Source organism: Adiantum capillus-veneris, chromosome 8 (genome assembly GCF_014529385.1).
Source record: "Adiantum capillus-veneris isolate H3 chromosome 8, ASM1452938v2, whole genome shotgun sequence".
Lineage (NCBI taxonomy): Eukaryota > Viridiplantae > Streptophyta > Polypodiopsida > Polypodiales > Pteridaceae > Adiantum > Adiantum capillus-veneris.
In genome coordinates this window covers 119,296,752-119,323,591 of record NC_140938.1, presented here as the reverse complement: position 1 = coordinate 119,323,591, position 26,840 = coordinate 119,296,752, and the positions used below count along the sequence as shown (strand labels likewise).

Genomic DNA, 26,840 nt, shown 5'->3' with positions numbered 1-26,840 from the left:
ATGTAGAAAGAGTATTACTTTTTTGACTTTACATTACCAAGACTAAGTTCTAATCTTTTGACTTTACATTGTCAGCATCAATCAATCGACAATCAATCCAGTAGGTGGCCAAAACGTCCTTTTTGGGGCTTATTAAAAAGAATCAACCTAGATTCCCACTCACTTAAGAAGAAAAAGGTGGTTGAAGGAAAAAGGACAAGTCAAGCATTGCCAGCTGGTGCAAAAAATGTGGAGCCGGCATGTGGCAAAGAGAGAGAGAGCGGCAAATTTTCTTTTGGGGTTCAGGCGAGCTGGCAACGTTTCTCTCTCTTGGAACGGGTGCGGGAGTGCTGTCACTGTCTCTCTGTGTCTCTCACACACTCTCTCTCTCTCTTATGTGTCAGGTCGACACGACAAGGACATAGATGATTTGTGCAGGTGAAGGTGCAAGGAAGCAAGCTTGGATGGTAGCTGAGGTTCGGTTGATGCAGGGTGAGGTAAGGCAGCGATGACGCAACAGTACGAGGCGACAAGGCAGAGGGCGTGCAGGACTTTGGGGGCCGTTTGTTGCGCAGTGGCATAGGGGCACATCGGTCTCTCTCTCTCTCTCTCGCTCTCTCTCTCTCTCTCGTTTCCTTGCACGTTGGCAGGCCTGCACTGCAGCCCAGTCGCTGGATCTTTGCGCACTGTGTATGTAGGAAAGCATGTAGAAATGCGAGGGGGGTATCTCTATTTGGCAATGCAAGGGTCTTTCTCTCTCTCTCTCTCTTTTCGTTTGTCTGCCAATGATTGCGCTGCAGAAATTTCGTGCTGAGGGGGTAGATTTGTACCTCACAGGGTTGAACGCGAAAGCTGAGGATACCATAGTCGTGAGGTTTTGACAAGGTGGAGTGCAACATGAGGTGATGGTCGCGAGCAGAGGTCAGGTCTCCATGGCGGCCCATTTTGCGAGGGAGAGTAGGTTACACGTGGCATGCGACTTTTGGCTTTGGACTCTAATTTGCAAAAGGAATCTCTTCTTCTAATTAATTAATGAAAGCAAAAGAGTAGACCCAAGTAAGTCCCCTAATAGGTGACCCATAAGAAAGTCTTTTCAATTTTTACCATCTAAGTACTTAACTCTTCACTTTTGCATTTCAAATGAAATGTTTCCAAAGGTTTTCTATGAAATGAACCAGAGTGTGACAAGTGGAGGCTCTCTACTTCCTTCAAAATTTTAAGGTGCATTATAAAGAGTATAGAAGTATAGACAGATGTCACTTTTTATTTTTCTTTCTCACAAAGAAATCGCTTAATATGAAATTCATCTCAATAATCTTATGTAAGCCAAACATACTATTTTATTGTGATATCACATGTTTTAAAATACTACTGTCGCTTTAAAACATTGCTATCATTTTCTATTTTTCTCCCTCACAAAGTCACGAACAAACCTCTTATTATGAATTTTTTTTCAATAGCCTTATTTAGGCCATAGTGAATTTTCACTGCTTAGTTAAAAGTACATTTCAATGCTATTCCCGAAAATTTCACTATTGGCAAAGAAACAAAACTATCGTTGATAAGACTATACGATCCTTTCAAAAGTTTTTTCTTTTTTCCTCTCTCTCTCTCTCTCCTTGGTGTGACGATACTTACTTTTTATTTTTCCAATAATTTCAATAAAGACTATCGTTAAGTATTAAAAAATTCATACTTTAAGATACCTTTCCATATTTTAAATGCTGAACTTGTTGGATAAAGCTGGTTCATAAGTGTCGCATTTCAAGTTAAGGTAAGGGGCCAATATAATGATAGCCCCCAACTCTGTGGATAATGCGGGTTAATAATAATGCACATTATCTTGACTTGAAAACTCACCACGATAGCTTATTGGTTGCATGGTAACACATGGAGAACTACGTTGTGGGTTCGCATCTATATCTTCTCTGGCTCCTAATTGGAATTTCACTCTATTTCGCTGAAATCTAGCCTCTATCGTGAGGTGAAGCAGGAAAGAAAACAAAAATTTTTGTGCACACCACGGTTTCTCCATTGAGAAGCAAATTCAAAAGGTGAGACTCGAAATCTGCTTTTCCAGGTCGAACGTGCCTTGCATTTACTTTGCTGCCATAGCATTGGCGCCCTCACCGTAATGGTGAGATAATTTTCTTTCTTCCTATCTCTTGCAAGAGGGACATTAATTATGTGTAGGTCACTGTGAGAGCATTGAGTAGTGTGACACTCTTTCTCTTTCTCATCCTCATATGTACATATGTAAGCCATTGTGATTTTTCACCTTGTTTCCAAAAATTTATGGACTAGGGAATGGTCTGTTAGTGACCATTCCCAAGATTAAAGGTAACCCCATGGCGATCGGCGGCAGCGGGGAGCCTTTGGTCTTGGGAATGGTCACTAACAGACCATTCCTGGGGCGTCAAAGTCTAGGGGAGGGAGGCCAACCGGCTAAGCCCGTATCACGCAACCTTCATGTCGAGCTGAGTCACTGACAGGCAACGTGATCAGGGTACACAGACGACGTGGCATAGCTTTATTGGCCTGCATGAATGCTCGTTTCGTGTTTCGCGTGCTGATGTGTCAACCATTTGACGGTTGTCAAAAAAAAATTCCGGGAAATAATCGACACTAGATGTGCGGTTGGGAGGCGCTGCCCCCCGACCCCGGACTTTGACAAAATGGAACAAGTCCTCCTACTTTCTACTTTCTGAGTTGAGTGGTAAAGTTTGAAAAGATTCTTCTAAATTCCTTTTTGAAACGCGCTTTGGTTAGCATTCCTCAAGTACAAGCAACCATGGAAGTTTCCTTGGAGACTTGAACACACACCCTTTGCAAGTTGCCCGCATGCAAATGTAGGATGGCAAAAGCTTTTGGAAGCTTCTCATGCATAGCAATGACCTGAAAAGGCAGCTTCACCAACATGTGGTAGAGTTGGCTTGAGGGAAATATTGGTTCACAATGAAACGACGCAAGCAATGTTAGAATAAAAACCAGGATTCAGTGTATTTTCACTGATTGAAATGGTAAAATCCCGCTTAGATTTTGAGTTTGCCTTTAAGAATACCTCGAAATTTACACAAGTTTTAGTGTAATTATCGACAAAAGCTTCAAATTTTGACCTGCAAACTAGGAGAATTTCAAGTTCGCCCTTATTTTTATCATTTACGGAAAATGTATTTTTCTAGCCTCGGACACACGAGTCTGCAGCTGCACAATTTATGCGAGGCTATGTTCACGTGAGGCTTAGTTATCAGTTATATTTCAACAAATAATTAAGGGCATGGTCGCACGAGGCATAGTTATCAATTACTTTTTCTAATAACTATGCCCTCGTCTTGGTCACATGCTTAAAATCTGGAAGCTTAGTTCTACTATGCATAATTTTTTGCAACTATTCTGATTTTGGCATAGTTGCAAAAGTTCCATTGAAGTGAGCGTTAAATGTAAGCATTACATGCAATAGCTTTTTCCAAGCTTCAATGTTCAATCAAGCCTGCATGCATCGTGGCATGTTGAGAGTGGGAGACACCATTCTTTTTACTCTCTTGCGTGCAGGCTGGGCTCCACCTCGCATCATCTCTCTCCTGCTGAATACCGGTTACTCCATTGAAACCGTCAATACTGGTTGAAGAAAACCTCCAGTAGTAGGTTACTCACTGTGCGTGACTATACATGACGCCTTACTTCTCGTCGTCATTCAATGGACGACTTAGTTGAGCATAGTTATGTGTTACGGAGAACTATGCTTCGTGTGACCATGGCCTAAGTCTCAGTCTTGGTCACACGCAGAACCGAGCATTATATGAATAACTATGCCCACCCATTGTAATTATGCCGATTTTGGCAAAGTTGTGAGGCTCAAGGCCTAGTTGGGAGGATGAATGAATAACTAAGGACACATCCGCACGCCAAGCTGGAGGGGGCAAAGCTTGCGTTAGCTGCTTTGGAAGTTTTCATCTATAAAAGATCTATTACAACCTACCATGGTGTCGTGTAGCTCCCAAACGAGGACTCCTTGGGCTAACTCTGTCGAAAATGGTAGAGTTGGTATTGCCAAAGCTTCGTTGGGCAAGTGGTGACAAAACAACTGAGTGTAGCTTTACCCCTGTCCTCGCTTCTGTGCGAATGCAGCACCATAAGCCTTGAGGTTTGCGTGACCATGCAAAAGGTTTAGTTATTCATTTAATGCACTGTCTGGAATAGTTGGCTTGGTTATCTATAACTGATAATAAGACCCGGGTTGCGCCCGTGGGATGCACAGGGTCGCACCCACTTTAGTTTCAGCGCAGAGAAGAGAAACGCAGAAAAGGCGACCGCACGTGCCTTGCTCTCATTGGCTCCTGCAACCCTACGATGAAGGAGGAAGTTGATTTCCCGTAACCTTCGCTTAGCGCCCCCCTTTTTCAAAGTGGTAGTAGGGTTACTGGCACCTTTTGGGTTTCGTGCATTTCTTTTCGAATTTTCTTAAAATGGTAAGCATCCTCACCCTACTCCTCCCACTCCCCTTGGGCGCGACCCAGCTCTATCGAAGCCTCATGTGACCATAGCAATTCACCTGGCATGAGCTTTAACCCAACTCTTTTAACGTGTGAAACTGTTTGTGTAGCCTGGGGACTTGACTAAACAAAAAATTGCTGAGTCTAGATGGTGAAGGCTGAACCTCACCTTTAAGTGCCACGGGGTCCCAAAGCATGGGATCAATGGCTCTTGTGCAAAATCAAAGGCACGCACAAATCTCGGCTGTCAACGGGTAAAAACTAAACTCGGCATCTCGAGTTTAGTTTTTATGGTGGGATCCACAAAAATTAAACTCAAAATCTCGAGTTTAGTTTTAATGTGGAGATCCCGAGTTTACCTTCAAATAGATGTGAAATCATATCTATTTCAACGAGGCGCACGCGGGCATGTTGGTCAAGGCGTGTGTCCCCCAAGCTGATGACGAGGGTTCAAAATCTGGTTGAGAAAGCGAGGCGTCCCGAGATTAAGCTGACCTCTCGAGATTAGTTTTTCAAAATCTAAACTCGAGATCCCGAGTTTAGATTTTAATCGATTAACGATCTAAATCGATCGCCATCTCGTCTTTCAATTGTGACCATTGATCCTATGCTTTGGGACCCTGTGACACTTAAAGGGGAGGAAGGCGGGGAACTCTACCTTGATATTTGTGCACTCTCTCTCTCTCTCTCTCTGTGCCAACACGAATCATGTCTGAAATGCTACGCACATGAGATTCGGGGTGCTTGTTGCCCGCGTCTAGCAGGTGCACTGTGCAGGCACTGCAGGAGCCTGGCTGAGCCGGTCACACACCTTTTTGGAGAGCTGGCGCTGAGTTCGATGCGTGTCAACTCAGCATTCACATCATTTAGGTCAACCGGTTGCTGCCCGTTGAGTTCGACTGGATACAGGCTGGGATGTGCTTGCCACGGGGGCCAAGGCTGAGATGTGCTTGCCACGAGGGCCAGGAAAAACATCTCACTCTCTCTCTCTCTCTCTCTCTCCACACTCTATAGAAGCTTTTGTAGAAGATGAGCTATCACGATTACATCTGCTGGAGAAAGAGGTCGCCACAAACAGAGAGAGAGAGAGAGAGAGAGAAGAGGGGGGGGGGGGGGGGGGGAGAAGGGGGCTGGCTGTGCTGCTTGTGATCAGTAGTAGCTGTGCTGGTGACAAATACAATGGTGGCATTTGCCTTTCCCCGGCCACCCTGTACAGAGGTGGCATTTGCACTGCTGGCCGTGCTCTTGGGCGGCCCTTTGGTCTACGCCCTCCACAGCCTCTTCTTGCAGGAGCTGCGTGCACGACGTGCTCGGCGGATCTTCGAAGCGCAGGGTATCAAGTGCTTACCACGCGCCTTCCTTAATGGCAACATGCAAGACGTCACTGCTATCACCGCAAAGGCCTGCTCCCAACCCATGTCCGAAATTACACATGCTGTTGGCCCTCGCATCCTGCCGCACGTGTACGAGTGGCGGAAAACTTATGGTTAAGTTTTTCCTGTGGGTGTCATGTGCAATTTGTGCAACTCTTTAAATTTAAATGTAAAGCAACATGCTGAGGCTGCTGCTGCATGTGCACACGTTTGGTTGAGGTTGAGATTTTGGGTTGTAAATTGCAATGGTGAAACTGTTGCTTTCATGAGGATATCTCTTGCCTTTGAATGCTTGTATGCGTTAGCAACACCTTAGCTGCCTTTACGTGCCTTTAGTAAATTTTAAAGCTTCGCAGAGTCTTCTAAGGACCATCTCAACTGAGTCCAATAGATGGGTCAATTGAGGCCACACGGGATTGTTAGGAGGCCATAGTACAGGATTCATAGGTTATGGGTGGATGGAGCGGTGGTGGCATGCGTGTACGCATTTCACAAAAGTGCCATATATGCTTTGTATTCATAGCTGTTGTTCCTAATTAGACGTGTGCCTTGCTTGCAGGTGAGCATTTCACCTTTTGGGTTGGCTTTGAACCTCGATATGTTCTTAAAGAGCCAGAGCAGGCCAAGGAATTACTGTCAGCCAAGTCTGGACATTTTAGAAAGCCTGGTGGTAGACCTGATGCCAAGGACTTCATTGGAAGTGGTCTTGTTTCACTGGATGGCGAGAAATGGGCTCAGCACCGGCGCATCTTAAACCCTGCCTTCTTCCTTGACAAATTGAAGGTAGCCCTTTGCAATGTGAAATTTATCACATCAAGTTAAGAGCACATGTAACCCACGGAGTGTCTCTCTCTCTCTCTCTCTTTCTCCCCCCATGTACATATATGCATTCACATTACACTTGTGTGCGCTACTCTTGAATGATAGTCCAAAACTGATATGGATTTTGTCTCTTCAAATGGATTTTTCCTCAAGTGTAGGCCATGGCTCCCACAATGGGGGGATTGACAGTTGAGATGATGAAGACATGGGGTTCCCGCGTGGAAAGAAAAGATGCCATTGACGCTGCAGAAGAGTTCAGAAATCTGACAGCGGACATTATTTCGCACACAGCATTTGGGAGCAGTTTTGCAGAAGGCAAGTTAGCGTTTGAAATGCAGCACAAGCAGCAAGAACTAATTTCTAAGCTGATAACAACTGTTTATATCCCGGGCTCGCGGTGAGATGGTCATCTTTACTCATCGCATTGAAAAATTTGAGTTTCTAATTGCAAATGCATCTGAGACTTTGGAGCAAAGAGCTGGCATTTGAAAGATTTTGACTTTGTGTGGACATGAATTGATGGTGCAGGTTTATCCCAACTACACAAAATCGGTATCGCAACAGCCTAACATATAGAATCCATGAAGTGCTGGGCCAAATCATTCAAAAGCGTATAGAATTGCAAGACAGACTGCACGGTGACGGTTATGGTAATGATTTGTTGGGCTTAATGTTGGCCGCCAACAAGGGGGAGCTAGTCGGGAATCAAAAGAATTTGATCATGGGGCTGAATGAGGTCATCGATGAGTGCAAGACATTCTTCTTTGCTGGGCATGAGACGACAGCCTCTCTCCTGACTTTCATGTTTCTGCTGCTTGCAACCCATCCAGAGTGGCAAGAACGACTGCGAGAGGAGGTTTTTGAGCTTTGTGGGAGGACAGAGCCTCCAACAGCCGACTCATTGAACCATTTGAAGCTTGTAAGTTGCATTTCACTTTTGATGAGTTTTGTATGCAAAGTAAAGTCCAGTCATGAAGAGTGTGGTGATGCACATTGGAGTGTGCTAGCACGCAAATAATGCTTGCAGGCATGCGCATGCGAATGATTTAAGTCAAGTTGCGGACCTTGCAGGTTGGTATGGTCATCAACGAGTCGTTACGGCTGTACCCGCCAGCTAGTGCAATTTTCAGGGAGGCAGAAAATGACATGAAGTTGGGGGAGACATTAATTCCAGCAGGCACGACGATTCTAGTGCCGATCGTAGCATGGCACCATGATGAACGGTATTGGGGAGCAGATGCGAATGAGTTTCGCCCTGAGCGTTTCGAAGAGGGAATTGCAAAAGCCTGCAAAGTGCCTGGGGCATTTTTACCATTCTCATTCGGGCCAAGGAGTTGCATTGGCCAGGTATTTGCCACTATTGAGGCCAAGATGGTGCTTGCAACTATTCTGCAACAATATCGTTTCCACTTGTCTCCTGAGTACATGCATGCCCCCACTACTGTTCTGACAACGAGACCGCAATTTGGAATGCCCATAATTTTTGAAGATCTTTAGCAACTTGCACAGACAATCATGTTCGCAGCAATCACATTTGTGTATTAGGAATCTCTTATATTTTACGCAACACCTAAGATGTCAACAACATGTACAGGCCATTCGTCTTTGCCACATTTGTGTATCAGGAATCTTTTGTGTTCTAATACGATGAAATGAATTATATTTGTATAGTCATGATGATCTTCTAAGGTTCTCATAGATCCAAACCCTTTGGGTGAGCAGCATACTCTAGAGGTTATAAGGTAATTGTATTGCCCTCTTCTCCTACCTTGTTTCTCTTGATTTGTGGAGAGAGGGGCAAGGAATGATGTTTGGAAGAACTTTTGACCTCAAAGACACATTATGATTTATCAAACTTTCAGATCTTGTGAGCAATGTTGTTTGAGCTTGAACCAGCAATGCCATGCTTGAGTACTTGTGCACAATTTGAGCTCTTAAAAGAGCATTTGGTGAGGTGAGGGAAAATAGCATGGAATCACAAAGTAACAAGTGTCGGAGATTTCCATCAAGCCCTCACCACTTTGGCCTCTGTGACTTTGCATCCCCCCTTGCGAGCACTACCATAACTAGGCCACCATCCGTCGCCATAGCCTGCTTCCTTTTCCATAGCTGCTGTTGCTCCTGCACAGCAGCCATCATCTCATCTCTGTTTTCCTTCTTTTCCTCCGGTTCTTCCAAACCCTTTGTCATGCCTTGGCCATCTCGACCATCCACGCAAATGCTTTTGGAGCCGATGTGAATCATGTGATAGTGAGTTTAACGTGTAATCTTGTCATGGAGTGTAAACGACCTTCAAATTTTTCACTTATCGTATACCGTGCTTGGTGGATACGTTTGCTATGTTGAAATTGCTCCTAGAAAAGCTTGCTCCTGCTGCAGATAAATTGTTATATCATCTGGTGCATTGCTGGTTCCTATGGTGTCGTCATCTTCTGGTACCAAAATCCCACCCCAGCTTGGATTCATGTCGGGGTTCACCAAAGATGTCGGGGAATTATGTGTTTGCTAGATGAGCCAGGTCAGCACCGAGTTGCTCACTGTGGTAAAAAACAAAAGAGACAAGACACAAATATAAATGAATTCCAACAAAAACCCAACGGAGCATTGAATTACTAAAACCAAAATGATTTATACAACGTATGGTCTCGACGACGGCTAACAATTACTTAGATGATCAAAACTCTGGGTAAAGCTTTAAACTTGGCTTTAGTATTGACAAACACTCTAGACCACCGCTTGGCTTTCAATCAAATCATAATTTAAGAGTCTTCTCGATGTATGTGCAAAGCTCTCATAGCTGCATACACTCGTTCATCTACCTCATTCCCAAGGAGGGTGGCTCCTTGGATGAGATTCGGCAGTGGTGGCGACCCATCACCATCCTCAACTCAACTATAAAATTCTGGCCAAGGCTCTGAGTTTGAGGATTCAACCACTTCTAAAGTGCATTATACATGGGACCCAGACAGGTTTTGTCAAGGAGTGTAGTATCCTTGACAACATCTTTACTTTTTGGGAGGCTTTCAGCCCTTGCGCGTCTACATGGTGAGGATATGGTCATTCTGCTTCTCGATTTTGAGAAGGCTTACGATAGAGTTGATTGGGACTTTTTGGAAGGCACTCTACGCAGGATGGGCTTCTCAGAGACATGAATCAGAGGTGTGTCAGCTCTCTACAGACATGCACACAGGCAGATGCTTTTGGTATGATAGCTTTCTCGACTAGCAGTGCTTCTACGCCTGATTGACTCCCATGTGAGGGTTTCAAATGGATCCCCCCTGGGATTGCAGTTCGATACTTGGGCTGTCCGGTTGGCTTGGATTTGTCTCCTGAGCAATAGATTGCTCCCCTCCTCTTGCCCATCATGAGGAAGCTGTTACACTGGAGCTCGACATGACTTCCTTTGGCAGGCAGAGTTATAGTGGCCAACCAGGTGTTGTTGGCTACTATGTGGTACATTACATCTTTGTTGGATCTTTTTGAGCTCTCCTACATCAGCCAGGTAGATAGGTTGATCATGAACTTCCTTTGCTCAGGTTGTGATACTCAGATAGCTCGGGCCAAAGTGGCCTGGCTGGTCATCACCCTACCTTGTTCTCAAGGGGGGTTGGGTATCATAGACCCTACACAATAGAGAACAACCCTTCTTGGAAAGTTTGTCGTCAGAGGACTGCTTCAAGGGGAGGAGCCCTGGAAGGAGCTTTTGCTTCAACGGCTTAGAGTTAGAGTGCCTCAAGCAGGAGTCCCTTGGAGATCTTCCATCAGATGGATTTTCACAGAGATGCGTAGAGTTGGCTTGAGCAGGAGACTAGAGGATCATTTTGTTGTGAGCCTACTTCGCTCCTAGGAGCAACTGCGGCGAGGCCTTGAGCAACATCAACGCACTTGCACGGAGGAGTGCCTGAGACAGACCCTTGTTTGGAACCCCATGGTTAGCACTGAGACAAGCCACTTGGTTGGTAGTAGGCCTCATGTTTCTTGGGGTCCCATGGCATAGGGTCCAACAGCACTTTAGGTGACTTGCTATAGTTCTCAGGTTTGTCAGAGGAGCTTCAGAGAATCCAACTACAGGGCATGAGAGAGGTGCAGAGCATGTGTCCGAACATAATAGAGGAAGTACTAGTTGAGTGGAGTCAGCAACACCTATATGGATGGGGGCCTTCACACGATTGGAGGTTGTCATTGCAGTTCGGGATTGCTCATAGACTGTACTCTCCTTGTATTTTGAGCTACAGGGCGAGGGGCGATTACACAGAGTGTCAGTAGATGCACCACAGGTTGTAGAGTGTTGTTTCCAGAGAATCCGAGTTGTGGACATATGTGGGAAGACGTGTGTCATAGATCCTGGCCCGACAGCTCTTGGGATAGGCCAATGGAGGTTGTGGACTTGGGAGTGTTGTCCACTAGCACGACTGCAGTGGGATCCTAGAGATTAAGTTTGGAGGGACCCTTTCTCCTTAGCCAACCATCTAGGTGTCTCTTTCTTTCAATACACTATTCGACTGGGACATCACATACTGGCAGCACGGAGAGAGGCACGCCTTGCTGCAGACCTCATTGGCAAGAGGAGGGTCTTACATCTGAGTTCTTGTCAGCTTTTTGGGCGAGGCTGTAGGACGCCAGACAGCCGCGGCGAGTCACACTGTTCTAGTGGATGGTTGCACATAGAACTACAATAGTGGAGAGGTGGCTTGTACATAGTGGCCTCTCGGCAGCATGTGCAGCTTCTAACCATCCTTTGGAAAGTCAGTGTCAGTGTTTTTGGGATTGCCCTATGGCAGAGCAATTTTGGCTTTGTGTCCTTCGACTGATGCCAACTCTCTCCACATCATGACAATACACTTGGGGGGCAGCTGCTTGGTCCACTCTCACGGGCCCTGCACTAAAGTTTGAGCTATCCTCCACTAGCAGCATGATAGTGATACAGACGGGTCGACCTACACTCCACAGGAGTGGTGCAGTGAAAGAGAGAGGTGTTGGGAGCTCGTCTATGGCTTGATAATCTGGTTCATCTGGTGGGCCCGTTGTTTCCGCATCTTTGAGGCTCATCTCATGCCACCAGCAAAGACTGTTTAGTATTTTTGACTAGAGCTAATCCATACTCTCAGGGGTCAGTTCTAGAGACTTCAGGGCAGCTCCGACCGCATGCGGAAGCGTAGAGAGGTGTTCCTTCGACTCTGGCGCCTTGGGCCTTTCTTCACCATGATTGAGGGTGTGCTCAGATGGCAATATCCTCCACCTGTGTGGCTCTTCCCTCCTCCCATCTCTTGATTTAGCCCTCATTGTACATATGCTATTGTTTAATTGGGAGAGTCTGCCCTTATGATTGTTGTAGCCCTCTCTAATAGAGGTTGTTGTAGCCCTATGGGCAGTTTCATTAACTAGCAGAAGGATGTTTTTCTTGAAAAACAAGGTGCATTGTACGTTATACGATGTATGTATAATACACTTTAAACGAATGTAATATACAACACCTATCTTTATTCGAACGTATTATATAGTAAATATAGTCCTTTATATACGTGAAAATTGACTGTTTTTCTCATTCTATTTGAGCTCTCTTCTTGTCTTGTGAAAAGAGTGCTTCAAGCTCATCTCTAGGTGAGCTTTAAAACATCAAAAAAATACATTTATAAATTTTGTAATCAATTATCAATTTAAATAAAAAGTTCGAGCTTAGGATAAAAAGTTAAACTAGTTAAATGTAGATTTAAGTGTTTTTTTTAGGTTATGGAGTTTTTAGTTTAAAATTTACCTGCTTTGTGTGGAGTATATCTCACAATTGGAGGTAAGTTAAGTAGAGTAGTTAGTGATTGCTTGCTTTGTGTAGAGGAAACTCGCACTTGGAAGGGATTTAACATAATCAAAGTTAGAAGTTACTTGCTTTGTGTTGAACTATGTTCACACCTAGAAATAACTTATGTTAAATAGTTATAGTAGTTACTTGCTTTGTGTTGAACTATGTTCACACCTATAAATAACTTATATTAAATAGTTATAGTAGTTTTGTGTTGAACTATGTTCACACTTGGAAGTAAATTAGGTTAGATATATCTAATGGTTGTCTCTCATGTATAGAGTAATACTCACACTAGAGGCAATTTAGGTAGATTAAATAATAATCTCTTGCTTTGTGTAGAGACATTCTCACACTTGGAAGACATTTAGATAAGTAATGAATTATGATTGCCTCCCTTGTGTAGAACTACACTCACACTTGGAGGTAATTTAGGTAGGATATTTAAAGATATCTTGCTTTGTGTAGAGTTTACTCACACTTGGAAGTTGTGGAGATAGATTTAAGTGATTTTTTTAAATCATGATTCATGTATAGAGTGAAAGCTCACACTTGAAAAAAAATGAGTATTTAGAATTTAAAGAGGTTGAAAATCAATTCTGAATGTAACTGTGACACAAGCTGCATTTTCTCTCTAATTCCAGGTTTGGCTTTGATTTCTGGATGAACCATACTTTAAAGCTTTTAATGACTTAAGCCCAACAATTGCTTTACTGTGTTATGCATAACTCTATTAGTGCGCAAAGCTGGGTCAAATGAAACATGGAATGCATTACAGAGTTTCAACCAACACTGCTCCACAAAGTTCAATTAAAAAATCATCAAACTTTGCCTAAAGTGGATCAAATGCCCGACACAAATGATCATCTAAAGCTCCCTAAAGAGATAAAATAAGAGAATCACAAATGATTTTGCGATGTTGACGCGATAACTTTGTCTTTACCATGACTGAAGCTTGAAAATGCACGAAGAAAATTAAATTAAGATAGATCTAGAATATATATAAATTTGACTTATATAATTACAAATAGAAAAATATAAAAACATTTCATGAACTTAAATGCTTATTTACAATTCTAAAATGAAAATAGTACACTTTGCAAAGCAGCACAATGACCAATAACATTTGAAAATGAGCAACTAGATGATATGGTACCCCTTTCTGCAGTGAAGCACGATGGTCAATAACCAACAATAACGAAAGATCTAAATAACATAACCCCTCCCTATAGTGCGACATGGGGGTCAGTAACAACTAGAGATGAGGAATCTATTAAAACCAAAACCAACAATAACGAAAGATCTAAATAACATGACCCCTCCCTATAGTGCGACATGGGGGTCAGTAACAACTAGAGATGAGGAATCTATTAAAACCAATCTCCCTGCAGTGCGACCTGGTAGTCAACAACAGCTAGGGATGAAGGATTTAAAATACATAACCCCTCCCTACAGTGCAATGTGGTGGTCAGCAACAACTAGAGACAGGGAATCTATTAAAACCAATCAAATTGTAGTGCGACATGGTGGTTAGCAAGGACCAGGCACGAAGGATTTAAAATACCTAGCCCTTTCTTGTAGTGCTTCGTGATGGTCAGCAATAGTCAGAGATAGGGAATCTATGAAATCCAATCAACCTGCAGTGCGATGCGGTGGTCAGTAACATCCAGAGATGGGGAATCTATAAAATTCCAATCTTCTTGTAGTGTGACGTGGTGATCAACAACAATCAAGAACAAAGGATTTAAAATACCTAACCCCTCCTTGCAGTGCGATACGGTGGTCAACAACAGCCAGAGATGAGGAATCTATTAAACCCAATCTTCCTGGAGTGTGATGCGGTGGCCTTAGCAACAGACAGGAACAAAGGATCTAAGATACTTAACCCCTCCCTACAGTGCAATGCGGTGGTCAACAACACCAAGAGACGAGGGAATCTAATTGTATATCCTAAGCTACTCCCTACACTGTGACATGGAGGTCAATAGCCATCAGGGATGAAGCGTCTAAAGTCTAAACCCCCCTATAGTGTGACACTAGGATCAACATAGCCAAGGACAAGTGTCTAAACTCTATCTCTCTTTGCAAGGTGACACAGTGGTCAACACAGTCAAAGAGAGGGCCCTGACTTGGGGCCCTGACTTGCAAACTAACATTGAGGTGTGAGAAATGCTCCACAATAACAGTTGTAGCGAAGACAAAGTTAGAGAAAAAACTAAAAACAAAAAAATTTTCTTCTAAAAAGCTTGTAGCAATCACGCGTTGTCTCTCTCTGTCTCTATCTCTATCGCAAGCACCCTGTTTGCGACAGCTTGAACCAATTGTCGTGGCGCTTTTTTTCATAGAGTATATATTTTGATCGAAATATATTCCAATCAGAATATGTTTTATTCGTATATCTGTATACAATACGGATATATAGCGTATAATACCAAATTATATGTACATTCTTTATTGTACGGATGTATAAATGCAACTTAGATCCTTGATTTGTTCATCTCTTACTTGGCCTTTGCTCACTCTCCCTTTCTATGTACAACCCGTGTGATCCTTCATTTTTCTTTCTACTACACGTTGCCAACTACCTTTATTAACATTCCTTGATGATCCTTGACTGCTTGCTACTCGTTGGCTCTTTCCGAACACCGCCAGTGTCATAAAATCTAATATCTAGCTAACCTGAATGATTTTCTCATATTAAATTGATCATTTAATGTAAGAGAATAAACGGGAACAAGAGTTAGAATAGAGACTTGTGCTTCTAGACCTATCTCAACAGGAGACCAAAAGGAGAGATGGTTGCATCTCAATAGGGGTCCAAAAAGAGATGGTTTACCAAAGAGCAATGAGTAATAAGTGCTTCTAGACCTATCTCAACAGGGACCAAAGGGGGAGATGGTTGCATCTCAATAGGGGTCCAAAAGGAGATGGTCTACCAAAGAGCAATGTGCAATAAGTGCTTCTATACTTATTTCAGCAGGGGACCAAGAGGAGAGATGGTTATATCTCAATAGGGTCCAAAAAGGAGATAATCTATTAAAGAGAAACATGCATTTATTGGAGATTAAAAAACCTTAGGGTTATCTTCATTAAAGATCTCCAAAGGTTAGTGTTCAAAGTCCTTAGACCTTAGGCAAGTTAGGGATGAGCTTGAGGTGGAAACCCGGCCCAAGCTTGAGGTGCTTGTCATGCTTGATGACTAAGGTGCTTGAGAAGGCTTGTCATGCTTGATGAGTAAGGTGCTTGAGGTGCTTGTCATGCTTGCTAACTAAGGTGCTCGAGGTGCTTGTTGACTAAGGTGCTTGAGATGCTTGTCATGCTTGATGAGGAAGGTGCTTGAGAAGCTTCCCATGCATGAGGGGTAAGGTGCTTGAAGGGATTGAGTCAAAAAGAGACCCTACAAACGAGGGGGAAAGCCCCAAAGTTAGGGGAATCTTTGACTTAACCTCCCACTCACCCCAAGGGCACTCCCTTTCTCAAGGGGCACATGGACACATGCCAGATTCTCCCTATGCTTAGACACATGGTGTGGTTGAATCCTATTGACTGGGCTAAAGAAGGGTCCAATGAGCTTCTACTTCAATTTAACAAATATCTAGATATTTTCAAGGTCTCTCTCTCAAGGGGTAAGGAGGACACTTATCCAATGACTATCCATGTTGCTTGAAATAGATTGTGCATGTCATTGGCTAGGCTTGGATCCAATGAGCTTGAATTCAAGCTTGAGCTACAAGGAGGGGTCAACCAAAGCCAACCAAAGCCAGCAAGGGTGTGCTTGGGGGTATACACTCTCTCACACACTCATTTTTCACACATTCTCACTTGGTGAAAGTGCAAGAACTCCATCTCCTTCTCCAAGCTTGTTGAGAAGTTGAGAGCCTACACCAACACTCTTGGCCATGGAATGTTAATCCAACCAAGAGCCATGCTTCAATGCTTAAGCTTGCCATCATCTCTATCTTCATTACTATGCTATTATGCTATGCTAAGCAAGAAGACCAATGATAAGTGCGGAACTATTTCTTTCTCCTATGAATGATTCTTCTTCTTCTTCTCTACCCTCATTCCCCACTAGCTCTCTCCACCTTTGAAGGTGTTTGAGGCTTTGGGGCTGGAGGCCGGGGATGGTTAATGCTTTTTATAAAGTCTATGTTATGATCGGATGCATGAAGCTTTCCATCTTCATAGCTACCACCAAGGTCCCAAGGAACACAAAGGTTGTATTGTACCAAGTCTCTATTTATGAGAGAATCAATAATACAAAAGCCTATTGGAGGGGGGGACCTGCTCCACATGAATCCGGTCCTCAACTGTTGACAAGTTTTCTAATTCTCTCTCTTGCAAAAGTATTGTTCATTCCAAGTTAATTAAGTACTATGGTTATGTTGCTACCACTAGTTAAGTTATCTCTTTAATTAAGTTGTCCATGAAAGGTTGGACCTGTTTATTGCAATTGGTAAGTGGGACACGGATCTATTATCTTGGTTGAGAAGGACTTAGTGCAAGGTACACCATTGGGAACTATAGGATTAATAATTTGTCATAATAACTAATATCTAAATCTCCTAATGATTATCTCATGTTAAACTGATCATTTAATATGGGGAAGTGCAAGGGGAGAAAAAGCTAGAATATTGGTTAAGCTGGCATACCGGCCACAATAGGGATCAAAAGGGGGGAAATAGGGATCCAAAGGGGGGCCATCTGCAAAAGAGCAATGTGCAACAATGGGCTTTAAAGACCCTAAGGTACAACCCATTAAGACCTCCAAAATGCTAAGGTTCCAAAATTCAAAGGTTGTGTCCAATGGTCAAGCTTAGTAAAATTGGATGCTTGGTGAGTGTGCCAAAAAAGTCTTCAAGGTTCCTACATCGGAGGGGGTGAGCCCTGTAAGTAGGGGATGAGAGAGAAACACACACATACACTCAAAGGCTCCCTTTACACAAAGGGAATCAGGACACATGTCAACTCCCTAGGCCAATTTCCCACAAGGTGCACTCAAATCCTATTGGATGGCCATAGAGGTGGACCAATGAGAATTAGGATAGAGTAAATCTAGTTTAATTCATTCTAAAACACTTGATAAAAGAACCAATAAGAATTGAGCTCTCTAGAAGACTATTGGACAGTCTCCCAAGGGGTCCAATGAGCATTCAATAGCCCAATGGCTTGCCTGATTCCTATTGGCTAGAAGACATAGGGGTCCAATGAGAGTTTAGTTGCATTAATTAATTACCTAAAGCTCTCACAAAAGGGGAAAGGGGGACACATGTCACAAGACTATCACTTATGCTTCTTAAATCCTATTGGCAAAGCCTAGACGGGTCGAATGGGAAGCCATCAAGAGGAATTAGCAAGAGGGGTCGACCAAGAGAGAGCATGGATATCTACACTATGTCTCTATGTTAAATTAATCAACTCACTCTATTGAGTGAGTATTGCCAAAAATCTGCATAGTGTAGGAACTCATTTCCCTTGGTTATCCCTTGCAAAGTGCTCACCTACCGAGCTAAATTGTGTAGGGAGCCTCCTTGCCACTTCAAAAGGGGAGTGACTCATCACCATCCACTAGCACCCCATGCCGATGACTGCAAACACAACCACTTTCACAAGTAACTCTTCAAACTCAAAACAATCGATAATATTGAGGTAAACATCACAACCCATACCTTGATTCCTCTAGGCTTGTCCCCAAAACTATTAATTTGTCCTCGTCACCTCTGCAAACTGACCTTGTCCACCTAATTTGTCCATCTAATTCCTTCTTTACTTCCACAAGTCGAGAGATGCTCTCACTGTAGTTAACTTGAGGTTTGAATGCAGTTGTTTTCTCTCACAGCTAAGCATAGATCGGTATTGAAATTGCATGCCAATGCATGCCTACTCGCCGACACATACCTGCTCGCAACACTCCTGCATGTATATGTGTAGCATGCTCGGGTTTGTGAGATCCGCTTCCATAGATTTTTAGAGCACACGTGCTTGCCATGGTCCTACTCTCCATGGTCGTGCAAGAGTTAGGCCTATGAGCAGAGGCACAATACACAAGCATTTTAGAGGCTAGAGTCCTATGCATGTTTTCATAAAATCTGATATCTACCTATCCCAATTGATTTTCTAATATTGAACTTATCAATTAATATGGGAATATGAGTTAGAATATAGACATGTGCTATTAGACCTATCTCATTACGGGACCAAAAGGAGAGATGGCTACATCTCAATGGGGGTCCAAAAGGAGATACTCTACCAAAGAGCAATGTGCATATAATGGAGCTTAAAAGACCTGAGGGTTAGATTCATTAAAGACCTCAAAAGGTTATTGATAAAACTCCTTAGACTTAGGACCTTTTGGTACTTTAGACCTTAGCAAGCTAGGGCTGAAGTGCTTGAGGTGCTTAGTGACTAAGGTGTTTGAGGTGATTCAAGTCAACATGATGCCTACAAAGGAGGGGGCGAGCCATAATTGTAGCGAAAGGAGAGAGAACACACACACCCAGGACCCCCCTTGTTACAAGGGAAGCTAGAGCCTCAGAGTCCACCACCAACCACCCATTATATAGCAAAGCCCCTGGCCCTTTGCTTTAGTTGGACTCCCTTTCTACGCCGCCTAGGCCGGCCCTGCCCTTGTCTAGTCCAGCCTTGCCGATGCTGATATTACTCCCCCTTAAGCCTTAAGAAGATTTTTCGTCCTCGAAAACAAAAGTGGGGAACTTCTTCTTAAGAACAGTAATGTTTTCATGAGTGGCACCTTCCTCAGGTTGGTCTTTCCACTTGATTAAGGCTTGTTGACATACATGATTACGTGCACGCAACTCATGATAATCGAGAACACGTTCAGGTTCATGCAGTAATGTAGGAGGTTCAATGAAATCAACCAAAATTTGTTGGTCAATAACATTGTCGTTCCCATGTAACCGCTTACGTAAACGGCTTACATGAAACACCGGATGAATGCGAGAATGTGAAGGTAGTAATAATTTGTAGGCACGATCACCTACTCACTTGAGTATTTTGAAAGGCCCACAATATCGGGGAGATAATTTAGGTGTTGGCCCAGTTTTCAGACTTTTTGAATGTTCTGGCACATGTAAAAATACTTCCTCCCCTTCTTCGAAGGTAACTTGCCGACGTTTCTCATCAGCGTACTTCTTATACCAATCATGTGCTTGTCGGACATTTTGACGAGCAAGTTTTAGCATATCCATGTGGTCTTGGAGAAAATCCTTAACCTGTTGGAGTTTTTCGGTTGCCAACCCCATCGTAATTGGTGACCTAGGTTGAAACCCGTACATGAGCATGAAAGGACTAAAGCCTGTTGTGACATGCTTAGCACTATTGTAGGCAAACTCCAGAATAGGTAAGTATTCTTCCCAGTCTATTTTTTGCTGACATATGCTCTTAGCATATCCTCTAGCACGTGCTTAACTCGTTCCATCTGACCATCTGTTTCTGGATGATCAGTTGTACTGTGGTTCAGTTGTGTACCCAATCGTTTAAATACAACTCTCCAAAAGTGGCTGTTAAACTTGGGATCATGGTTACTTGGCAAACCGTACAGTTTGTATAGATTGTCCACAAATAACTTGGCTAGTTTTGGTGTCTTAACCATGGATTTGGTTGGAATAAACTTACATAGTTTAGTCAACCTGTCTATGACCACCCATACCGAGTCATGACCTCGTACAGTGGTTGGTAAACCCACAATAAAATCCATAGAGATGCTTTCCCATTTTCCATTGGGAATCTGCAAAGGATGTAAGAGTCCTCCTGCTTTCAGGCGCTCTGCTTTGTTAACTTGACATTTTTGGCAATGCAATGTTGGGGTGTAGGCCAGGTGGCCGTGGGAAACCACCCTTGTATACTTGATTTCACCTAATCAATATAGAGAGAAAAAGAGAGAGGGTTGACTCTTCTCTTTCTTCTCCACTAACCCAAACAGAGGCTGTCTGTGCATCATCCCCTTCCCCATTATCTTCTTCCCTTCTCTTGCACACACTCCGTACACGCGCTACACGTGTACAACAATTGGTATCAGACCTATGGCGGCGAACCACCCGCACAACCGCTCTCCGACGATCGACTCCAAAGCAACGGAGCTCGCCGGCTATGGCGGAGGTTGAAACTCGTACTTGAGCTCGGCGGTGGAAGATCTAGCAAGGCGGAACCGCATCGGAGGAGATCTCGAATCTTGGCAGTTTCCAGCTACCTGGCGCATGCAGCCCCTCCTTGGCTTTGTGGAATCTTGGAGCTTTTGAAAATCTTTACAGGTACAGAGTCAAGATCTTGAAGTTTGGAGTTGGCAGAGATTGTAGAGCTTCATAGCTTGGGGGCAACAAAGCAAGATCGGCACCTTGTGTGTGTACAAGAGAGCTTGATTGAAGCAATGCTTGTAAAGCAACGAGAGCATTGGGTGCAGTCAGGCAAAGAAGCAAGCCATTGAAAGGCTTGCAAACTTGAGAAATCGCGCAGCCACAGATTCAGGCAAATGAACCAAGGGGCACCATTGAATTGAAGCTTGGAGATATGGGAGCAGATCAGGCAGTGCTACTCCATTGAGGCAATTTGGGCAGAGCATTGCCATTGAAGGAGGCACACTCAGGATGTAACAAAAGTTGGGCAACAGCTTTACATTGCAAGAAATTTGGGCAGTAGGTCATGAGAGTAGCAAGGGGCAGTCAATTAAAGCGAGGGGAAAAATTAAAGCTTAACATTGATTGCATGAGTAGTGAAATTAGTGAACTGTGAGAGTTTGGGCTAGGAGCTCTCGAGTAGGAGCGCAGCAAATTGGGGCCGCCAGAGAGAACCGAGAGCAGGAGTCCAAGGTTGTGTGTGTGCGTGCGCACGCGCGCGCGCGCACACACACACACACACACACACACACACACACACACACACACACACAGTGCCCAAAGGGCAGTGCTGGTATTAGCGAGCAGGGGAAAGAGGTCGAGAGAGCACAACGGGCAGTTTGCAATCAACCAGTAGCAATTGGAAGCTTGTGCAACAAGCAGGAATCGAAGCAATCTTTGCTTTTGTGTGTAGACACACACACACACACACACACACACACACACACACACACACACACACACACACACACACACACACACTCAGTGTCCAAAGAGCAGGCCGAGAGAGCACAGGCCGGCAGTCCCTGCATGACCCTTATTGATTATTTCTTGTCCTCCTCTCTGCACGCTCGTCAAACACAATGCTCGTCCTCCTCTCTGCACGCTAGTCAAACAGAGAGCATTTGACAGAGAATGCAATAATATTAACTTTTCTTGCACACTTAAGTGTGTGTAGGGGATCGCTCCCACGAGACCACCAAAATATTTAGACAGCCCCGACTACCCTTTCGACATCCTCAACATCTAACCCCGAGATCGAGAGTGAGAAAGAGAGAGAGAGAGAGAGAGAGAGAGAGAGAGAGAGAGAGAGAGAGAGAGAGAGAGAGAGAGAGAGAGAGAGAGAGAGAGAGAGAAAGAGAGAGTGAGTGAGTGAGAGAGAGAATTTTACACCATGCTTGCGAGCGAACACAAGCAACCGAGTCCGACAAGATTGAGAGCAATCTTGACAGATCGAGCGAGATCTGCTCGATATCGATCCGACTCGACATTGACCGCTCGATATCGGATTCGAGCATTGGTGTTTTACGGCTACTCGGCTAGCCACTTCTGCCCGGCAAAAGGCGACATCGACATCGACACTGCTCATGCGCACCGGCTCAACACTGCTCATTGCGGCGGATCTCTGACATCCGACCCAGACACCTGGCGTTTCCCGAGACGAGCGCGTTCCCGCGATCGACGACAGTGCGTGTGACATGCGTGGGTGAGGTACCTCTATCATAGAGGAGTGACACCCGGCATCGGCATCGAGCGCACCGATCACACTGTACGACACAGTTTATGGATACGACACCTTTGGCGGCTATTCGACTAGCATATTTCTGCCCGATGGCAGAAATCGGCACATAGCGACCCGACACGCAGGTTATAGGTTACAGGGGGTTTTTCAACCCATTCACTCACAGATTCTCTAGGTTATCAGACACAATGCTTTCACAAGAGATATGCCAGTCATTTCGACAGCAGATTCTCTACGGACACATGCGTTGGCAGATGCATTTTGTTGTGAGCACACTTAGTGCTACTGAGCTCTTTTGGGAGCAGATATCCCCGCAGGGATCACTTTCACTGCATGCGGCAGTTCTTGGCGCCTGTTTGAGCGCGGTTTTACTCATGTACGTTGAGTTGTGAACACTGCCCACTATACTACGTGTGGAGCCATTTTTGGCTATTTTGGCACTTTTTCTCGGCCGTTTCTGAGACTCGGACCGGAAGAGCCCTTTCTGAGACCGTGGCTAGTCCATTTGTGTCTGCATTAGCCTTTGGAGGGTCGATAGTGTGAGGTTTTCTTTGAGCTGGGGTGTGCTCGAATGTTGAGACACTTTCGGTGATACAGGTAGCTGGAGTTCCCCTTTACAGTACCCTCGCCATAGGATATGTATCAGGACGGTTATTTATGCTTTTGACGCCGAGTTGGCACTCACATAGAAGTGGTTTTGTGCAACAGATGCCCAGTTAGTGCAGTTGGCACATTTATATGCATTTTGAGTTGAGTTTTGACTCCTCATACAAAGGAGACTTTGCCGGATTTCCTTCCCGCGAGTCGTAACTTTCATTGTTGGCACTTTTGAGTCTATTTCGGTTGAGATTTTACTCCCGATACAAAGGTTACTTTGCCCAAATTTCTACAGCTTCTCGCCATAGTTTGGCACCTCTCAAACCCTCTTATCAGCGATGGCTTCTTCTTCAGAAAAGGAGGAGTATTTCATTCGGAAGTTTGATGGCAGCAACTTCACCATGTGGAAAGAGCGCATGAAAGATGTTTTGATATAAACAAAAGCCTCTCAGAACCGTTGAAAGAGCGCGCAGAGGATGATGATTATACACAAGCTCAATGGGAGCTTTTGGATGCAAAATCCATGGCTACGATACGTCTACATCTAGCCGAGTCAGTCTTCTTCACTATCATAGGGAAGAAAACAACCAAAGAACTTTGGGATAGGTTATGTTCAGCATGGGAAAGCAAAAGTGCATCCAACAAAGTTTTTCTCATAAAAAAGCTTATGAAGCTCAACATGAAAGAAGGTAGCACAGTTTCCGATCACTTAAATGAGTTCAACTCCTTGTTCAGTCAGCTGACATCTCAGGGCTTTAAGGAGTTTGACAATGAACTCAAGTCTATATTCTTGTTATGCTCTCTACCCAGTTCATTGGATATCTTTTGCACAGCCATTAGCAATTCGGCTTCGAATTGCAAGTTAGAGTTCAATGCTGTCACAAATGCGTTGCTCAATGAAGAGATTCGTCGTAAATCTCTCGATGGCGCTGGTCATGGAGATGCATGTATGGCTGGAAGTTCAACATAGGCAAGAGGCCGCGACAGGAACAAATACAAACGCAAAAGTAGAGAGCGAAATCCTCGTAGTCCTAGTAGAAACAGGAACCAAAGTAGAGACCACAATGCCAGAAATGTCGAGTGTTACTATTGCCACAAGAAGGGTCATTACAAAAAGGATTGTCGCAGTTTTCTAAGAGATCAGAAAAACATGCAAAAGGATAATTCTGGCAAAGAAAAAAGTACAGTAAAGATTGAGGAGCTCAATATTGTTGAGTCTCCCATACCTACCACTGCAGTAGAGGATGCTCCTCCTCCAGTGATGCTCATTATGCCCACAGAGATTCATGCCGAGGTGACAGCAGATGCCTCAGATGTTCTCATTTTCACTTTAGATCTCACTCCAGATGCACAGGATGAGGGTTATGCACAAAATTGGATCCTTGATTCTGGTGCAAGTTTTCATGTCACACCGCATAGAGAGTGGTTTTCCTCTTATGCATCCATGCATGGAATAGTCAAACTTGGTGATTCCTATGAGCTTGACATTATTGGCATTGGTGATGTGAAACTTCAGATGCATAATGGCACTACTTTTGTGTTGCAGAATGTCAGACATGTGCCCAAGCTTACGAAAAGCTTGCTTTCTATAGGTCAATTGGATGATCTTGGCTACACTATAGTTTTTGGTAATCGTTCTTGGATGATCCGCAAAAACAACCTTATCATGATGAAAGGTAATAAAAACAAATCCCTATACTCTTTGTTTGTTTCGAGTGTCGACGAACACTCTATCTATGTTACCGAGCTACCATCTCCTGAGTTGTGGCATAGCCGGCTAGGGCATATTAGCCAAAAGGGAATGAAAACACTTCAGCTTTTTGGCTACTTACCTGTGTTAGATTACACAGACTTTCCATTGTGTGAGCATTGTCTATATGGCAAACAGATTAGATTGACATCTTCGCCATTGAATAAGAAACTAGGCGAACCTCTAGACTTGGTGGACAGTGATTTGTGTGGTCCAATGCCACATAAAACTCTAGGGGGGGTGAACTACTTTCTCACGTTCATAGATGATTCCACAAGAAAGGTGTGGGTGTATCTCCTTAAGCGTAAGGAAGAAGTATTTTCGACATTCCAAAAATTCCTCGCCATGGTTGAGAACCAATCAAGAAAAAAGCTCAAAGCTTTTCGCACGGACAATGGTGGAGAATACGTCTCCACAGAGTTCAAGGATTTTTGCAATAGAAGAGGCATTCGGCGGCAGTTTCCTACTCCATACACACTTGCACAAAATGGGATAGCTGAAAGAATGAATCGTACGATTCAAGAGAGAGTTGTCTCTATGATGTCTATGGCGAAGCTTACTCCACAGTTTTGGGGGGAAGCTGTTCTGACAGCAGTGCACATCATCACCAAGTCACCTAGTTCTCCTTTGAATTTCAAAATTCCAGAGGAATTATGGATTGGCTAAAGGCCAAGCTATGAGCATTTACGTGTATTTGGATGTGAGGCATATGCACATGTGCCCAAAGAACTTCGTCGAAAGTTAGATCCCAGATCACACAAATGCATCTTTATTGGCTATGGTGCAAATGGAGAGATGGGATATCGTCTCTGGCACCCAGAATCAAACAAAGTCATTCGTAGCTCACATGTGATTTTCAATGAATAAAAAATGCACAAGAAGCCCATCAAAGATGTTGAGTACAGACGTGTTCATTTTGAGGATGTAGCCTCCGAACCAACTCAGTTCAATAGTGTTGCACCTACTCCTCAAGTGCAAGAACTACTATTGCTCCGGAGAGAACAAAGTCCAGCAGTCAGGCACTGAGACGCTCTGAGAGAGTATCACGTGCGCCCGAGCGGTTTGAGCCGGGTATACACCACATTTTGGTCACTGACAGTGGAGAGCCAACCTGCTACAAAGAAGCTACACAAATGGATAATAGCATTAAGTGGAGCAGGCTATGCAATCAGAATAAAATTCGATTGTGGCTAATGAGACATGGGATTTGGTTGAATTACCAAAAGGCAAAAATGCTTTACCTTGCAAGTGGGTATACAAGAAGAAGTATACAGCGGAAGATCTCGAGCCTAGATACAAGGCTCGTCTAGTTGCCAAGGGTTTCAAGCAACAAAAAGGTGTGGATTTTGATGAGATTTTCTCTCCAGTAGTCAAGATGACTACACTTCGCACCGTGCTTGGCTTGGTGCTATCCAGGACATGGAACTTGTCCAAATGGATGTGAACACAGCATTTCTTCATGTCTACATGAAACAACCAGAGGGATTTTTATGTGAAACCCAAAAACCAACGAGGACATAACTAGTTTGTAGACTTAAAAAGGCACTCTATGGCCTCAAGAAAGGTTCAAGGCAATGGTATCAAAAATTCGACAAATCCATGCAGTCTCAGGGTTACATAAGAAGTCAAGAGGATCACTGCTTATACACAAAAAGATTAAACGATGGTTCTTTAATCATCTTGATCTTATATGTAGATGATATGCTTATTGCAGGCAAATCAATTGATGAGATCAATCAGTTGAAAAAGATGCTAAGCACTCAGTTTTCCATGAAAGATTTGGGAGATGCCAATCACTTTCTTGGTATGCACATCAAGAGAGACAGACAACGTGGAATTCTTGAATTATCTCAAGAAAAGTACATTCACAAAGTCTTGCAACGTTTTAGTATGCAGGGGGGGAAGTCATTGAGTACCCCAATGCAAGCATACTCCAAACTTAGCAAGGAAGACTCTCCCAAGACAGTGGCTGAGAAACAAGAAATGGCGAAAGTACCATATTCTTTAGCAGTCGGCAGTTTGATGTACGCTATGGTAGCCACAAGACCAGACATTGCACATGCAGTGGGAGTGGTTAGTAGGTACATGGCAAACCCTGGCAAGAAGCATTGGGAAGCAGTGAAGAAAATCCTCAGATATTTGAAAGGTACAGCTAG

At 43.9% G+C, this 26,840-nt stretch overlaps 1 protein-coding gene across 2 annotated transcripts; it reads left to right on the top strand.

Moving 5' to 3' along the window:
- Nucleotides 1-5,576: 5,576 nt before the first annotated feature.
- LOC147452847 (cytochrome P450 72A397-like) lies at nucleotides 5,577-8,341 on the top strand. Of its 2 annotated transcripts, none has more exons than XM_086518440.1 (5): nucleotides 5,577-5,958; nucleotides 6,405-6,628; nucleotides 6,826-7,064; nucleotides 7,196-7,586; nucleotides 7,739-8,341. In XM_086518440.1, the coding sequence occupies exons 1-5, from the start codon at nucleotides 5,652-5,654 to the stop codon at nucleotides 8,162-8,164; spliced, it is 1,587 nt and encodes a 528-aa protein (XP_086374566.1). In that variant the 5' UTR covers nucleotides 5,577-5,651; the 3' UTR covers nucleotides 8,165-8,341. The 2 variants fall into 2 exon arrangements, with proteins under 2 accessions (XP_086374566.1, XP_086374567.1); XM_086518441.1 differs by lacking the exon at nucleotides 5,577-5,958 and adding an exon at nucleotides 5,975-6,325.
- The last annotated feature ends 18,499 nt before the right edge of the window (nucleotides 8,342-26,840 follow it).